This window comes from Triticum aestivum, chromosome 1A (genome assembly GCF_018294505.1).
Source record: "Triticum aestivum cultivar Chinese Spring chromosome 1A, IWGSC CS RefSeq v2.1, whole genome shotgun sequence".
In the NCBI taxonomy this organism is placed as follows: domain Eukaryota; kingdom Viridiplantae; phylum Streptophyta; class Magnoliopsida; order Poales; family Poaceae; genus Triticum; species Triticum aestivum.
Genome location: NC_057794.1, coordinates 130,749,103 through 130,754,429, shown reverse-complemented (window position 1 = coordinate 130,754,429; position 5,327 = coordinate 130,749,103). Strand labels below are relative to the sequence as shown.

Sequence of the window (5,327 nt, the reverse complement as noted above, 5' to 3'; positions counted from 1 at the left end):
CTAGCACATCCGAATATGCACACAACCATGCATCATACATGCCCGATGCATCCACACAACCTCCTCCTCCATCTTCTCCTCCAACTGGTGCCATTGCTCATCATGCCTGCATACACATCGAACTGCTCCTTGTCATGTAACATTTGCATCAACACTATGATTGTCGATGCCTATGCCAAGCCCAACCTCGTCACCCATGTATGCAGCATGTTAGCCATGAACGACCGTTGTTGCACTCACCCTTACCTATTCGCAGTGCCTCTAATAAATTTGGAGCCGCGTGCGTCCTTACCCATCATGATACACTCTACTTCAATGACAGATATATGAGAAAAGATATACGGGAAGGACCCAATGTGAGACGGAAGTGAGAGGAAAGAGTGCTTACGGTCGCGACCACCGCCTATACAGTACTCTCGTTTGGCTGTTGCCACCAGGAAAGAAAATTCAAAGAGGACAAAGCCAGAGCACACATAATCGGATGATGCTGGATTGGCCTCGACGGACACTTCCTCGTCCGGCGGCTCCGTCTATCGCTCCTTTGCCTCCACAGGGTCCACCCCCTCCTTCCTCTCTCTCTCGAGCCAAATTGCTATAAACCCGAGTTTTAAGTTCAAGTCCTGGACGCCTTATTTAGGAGAGGAGTTAGGGAAGACGGTCAGGAATGCAGAGTCTAATTCCGATTCTCCACCTTCAGAACCGTCTCCTGCTACGGGGTGGCGGAGATGGCACTTCGAGCAGTAGCGCAGGAAAGAGAGAGGATGACTAAGGCTCACAAGAGCATGCATTTTTTTCCAGAATTTTTACTGAGGGTTTTCTTTAGTTTTTAGCGTGCAATTCATGTGCGGGGAAGGGGGGCAGTAATGGGGGAGATGAAACAGAAAAAATGCCTCATTTGATACATATGATAGGAATACCATGGGAGTAGAAAAATAGTGTGATAACATGCATCTCACTTCCTATAAAAAAGAAAAATATTATTGAGTCATGTGATACCAATTTCTTTATTGGGTCTAGGCTAATATATTTTTCCTTTGATATGCGAATGATTGCTTCCTATCCTAGGAATCCATTCCCATGAATCAAAGGGTTCAAAGGAATTTTCCTACAAAATTCATATCCTTCTGAATCCCTGCAAAATTTATGCGAACAAAAGAAGAAGGCCTAACGGTTGACGGTAAAGATAACCAATTCCATCCAAGACCAGAAGTTGTACTGGTATAAGCAACCAATTCTATCACATGTCATCACATTTCCCATTCACTTACACATCATCAGATTAAAAAAAAAACTCATGTCATGACAATTGTTAATAAACAAGTATGGAATATGATACACCAAACACTCTACCATTCCTTCCTACAGACCGAGCCGGTCTACAGGCCCGGCCCTGACCCAGCCCGCACAAAAACCACCGGGCCTTCGTGTGAGCTCAGTCGGACATGTCGTGCTCGTTCCAGCACAGCAGCATCGAGACACACCGCCGGAGGATGTACAGCCTCGTCCTCTGCTGCTTCAGAACAGCATGGCACCGGGACCGGAGCCCACCGATGCCACTGCCAGCGGCCTGTTTCCTCCGGCGCTGCAGCTGCGGTTGGGACCGCGTGCTGTCGTCGTTGGCCTCAGCCGGCGTTGAGAGGTGGTGGTACGCCGAGCAGACGGACACCGAAGCTGAAGCGGCCAGTTCCATGGATGCGATTTCGAAGGAGAAAACGAACTTGTCACGGGAGAACAACTGTAGTAGTAGAGCAGAGGATATAGCGTGGTGTGGCGAACCTGGAGAGGGGCCTGTGTTTTATATGGCCCGAGCCGAACCCACACGATTACGACGGCTCGTTATTGTAAGCCGACATTGATAGGTGTAATGACGGTTCTACCCCACCCTCGGTTTAGTTTCTCTAATCCGTCCAGCCCCCTAACCAACGGATTGAGAACACTAGACGGACTTGTTTGTTCTTCTTGGTGTTGTTTAAGTATGATTTATAAACTCAAAAAAGTATGATTATATTACTTGTGACATAGTACATCTTTTGTTTCTTCTCATCACTAATTTATGGATGCTTCTGTCAGTTGGAATTTATGATTCTATTACATTACTGCAATGATTTGGAGACGTTTGTCTGCACTCGGCACTAATATGTCTGTAGTACAGATGATTATTGATTAGTGCGCTAGCTAATGGTGACGTTCGGCTAGCTCAAGTACGTGGATAGAGTAGAAAAACAGGGTGCCTGACTCGGATCTGATGCAGGGTCATGCATATTGAAAGAAAAATATGGTCACATCACCAATCACCACTTAAGTTGAAAACATGATGCTGTTGCGGCGTATGATCTACAGCCTGGAGGTGATTAAAATAGAAAAAGATTTGGAACACATAGGCGCTCTGTCCCTCAATTATGGGTGCTGTGAAGGTGGTCTTAATCAAAAGTAAGCAATGGTACTATTACATGTTTTTTTTTTGTTAATAATAGGCTGGATTTATGATTCTTTTTAGCTCTGTTTCATTTTGTTGTTTTATCAGACCATGGATTTGTTGGCTGTGTGCATCTGATTATGCAGAGGCTGGACGTTTTTTTGATGCGACTGTATCATCTTGATAACTCAATTCAATGAAATGCCCTTTATTGAAAAATGTAACTCTTGCATGTGTCGCAGGAGGTAGCAGGAATTTAGTCTCTTGTAGGAGTATCTCGCTCCTGATTTGTGTTTGCTACTACTCCTCCGCCCCAAAAAACTTTTCTTAGAGATATAGATGTATTTAGATACGTTTTAGTGTCAGATACATCCATCTTGATAAATTTAAGATAAACTTTTTAAGGCGAAGGTAGTATATAGTTTGAGCATTGCTATATGTACAATGAGTTTTTGTACAGACAGTCGTACGGCACTACTCCATCACCTTGGATTGAATGGCCAGATTATGATTGATGCAGGATTTATTTTTTATTTTTTTAGAAATGAAGGACCCCGGCCTCTGCATCTAGACGATGCATGCAGCCGCTTTATTAATTATTCACACAAGATTTTTACAAAGTCATACAATAGTAAGACTGAAGCCACCGTCTAGGCAACAAAAGTGTCGCTACTCATATCCAAATGATGAAGGGATGTTGATAGTCTGGACCTAGTACCAAACAGACCTTGCAGCCAAACCTAACATCTAAGACCTGAGATCCCAACCAGGACGCCTGCCGGGTATGGGGCACTCACCAGTCCGGCGCACTCCTCAACCAGGACGCCTGCCGGGTATGAGGCTGCCGCAGCTACCTGCCACCAATCCATCATCAGTGATGTACTGTTGCATCTACCTTGCTCGGCCTACCTGTCGTCGACGCCACCACGATGCCTGACAACGCCACCATCCTACGCGAGTCCATCTTCGCTCATCGGGCGCCGAGTCTCCACTGCGCCAAGCGGCCGAGATCCGCCACTATAAATGGGCAAGATGAAACATCGTCCTTCCTCTTGTCCCCTCCAGCCAACACTTGCTCCAAAACAATGCCCTCAGGAGGGAGAACGACACCGAAAGCGTCGTCATCGTCCGATCCGGTAGACCCAGATCTAGGGTTTCCCTAGGAACATCCGGATCAGGTTGACGTGACCTGCAACGACGACGCCTCGAGAAGGGAACGACATCCGAGACACCGCCATCGTCCGCTAAGACCGCAGTTAGGCGCAATTTTCACCGGAAACCACGTAGTCCCAATCTCTCTCGGCTGGCTGGAACAGAGCGAAGCCTCACCACGAAGACGTACACCGCCGTTGGTACTCCGGCGGAGATTCGTCATCTCCTTATCGATCCCTCCACGCGCCGCCGGTCGGCGCAAGGCCACCCCGCGGCGGATCCGATCGGGACGTTGGATCCGCAGCCACTGCCGTCATCATCTTCGCACAGATCAGCCAACCCCGCCAGATGGGGCGCTGCCACCGCCGCCGTCCATCTCAGGGCCGCCGCTCCGCCGACCATGGAACTGCGACGACTACCGCGTGGCATAGGGTCGCCGCCCTCGGACTTCCATGAGAGGTGCCGCCCGTGCCGCCTCAGATGGAATCCTGCAGCCTCCGCCCGCCCAGGTGCCTTCGTCGCCGGGCCCGCCGCCACCGCGGCCCATGCCAGCGGCAGCGGCAGCAAGAGGAGGCGCGAGGGGTGGCCTACGGCGCTAGGGTTGGGGGGCCCCTGGCGTCGCCCAAGGGAGGCGACGCGAGGGGAGGGGATGCACACAGGATTGTAGTATTGTACAGAGTTCATACTGGAAATGTATGATGCAGAGCAATATTAATATAGTTTAGGCAGCTGAATGATCTTCTTGGTGTAAATATCCTTAATTAGAAACCCTTATTTTCTACACTATGAGAACAACATCATTGTTTGAGTCCATGCGAGTATTTCTTTTCTAGAACGGATGTTCATTCTTCCTCGCAAAGTAGGAAAAATAAAATATGAGTATTGTTTTTATATAATTTATTTTAAAGAATAGGCATATGTTCGACTTTATAGATAAACTCATGTTGGCAACGTCAAACAACATTCAAATGATAGTACATAACCAAGTTTTTAAAAGGTACACACAAGCTCACGACAGGATCCCCGGGTAGGCCCATGACAAGGATTTAGCCCAGCTAGGCCCACAATCCTAGTCTTCATGAGGAGAATCACTCGGTTGGGTCTGCCTTGATAAAGTCCATTAGCTGAACACCATAAAGCCCATCCGACTAAATAACGTCCATCTGAGTGGACCAAGACATGGTCAATCAAGACGGACGTTACCCGCGACACCATTAAGATGATTCTTGTGATGACCTGATAATGACACGAGTAACTACCATCATTATGATCGTTATTACTCCCATCATTATGATCGTTATTACATCACGACTCATAATAGCTCATGTAACTCCACCTTCTAACCGTATATATGGTGAGAAGGGCGTGAAACCTAGACAAGTTCACTCAAGTCTATAGGTTGGACAAATCCTTTTTGATCACTCGGCTCACACAAGAGGGAAAACATCCAGGCAGGAGTAGGGTATTACCCCTAGAACAGGGGCCCAAACCTAAGTAAAACTTCAACTGTGTGAAATCCCATACCTAGATCTTCTAGGTGTGTCTTGGCTCAGTAAAATCCTTGAATCCTGAACATTATCATGAAATCCCCACGATAGTTGACGCCCATAGTGGACAAGCATGCGCTGGAGTGATGGTCCAGGCGGGATCATCTCCGGTCATCGGTGGCGGGCCTAGGGCCGAGCATTTTGTGTGTTTAGGCACACTACAATTCGACACTAGCCATGCGTCTTAGTATTCTTCCTCTACCGTACTTCCC

At 47.7% G+C, this 5,327-nt stretch overlaps 1 protein-coding gene across 1 annotated transcript; it reads right to left on the bottom strand.

Annotated features, from left to right (window-relative positions):
• Positions 1–1,221: 1,221 nt before the first annotated feature.
• On the bottom strand, positions 1,222–1,751 carry LOC123106975 (small polypeptide DEVIL 8). Its single transcript, XM_044529023.1, has one exon. It carries the CDS (start codon positions 1,688–1,690, stop codon positions 1,433–1,435), a length of 258 nt encoding a protein of 85 aa, XP_044384958.1. The 5' UTR covers positions 1,691–1,751; the 3' UTR covers positions 1,222–1,432.
• Between the last annotated feature and the right edge of the window lie 3,576 nt (positions 1,752–5,327).

Coding starts and splice junctions, on each gene's coding strand:
- LOC123106975 (XM_044529023.1), bottom strand. CDS start 1,690: ATGGAACTGGCCGCTTCAGCTTCGGTGTCCGTCTGCTCGGCGTACCAC.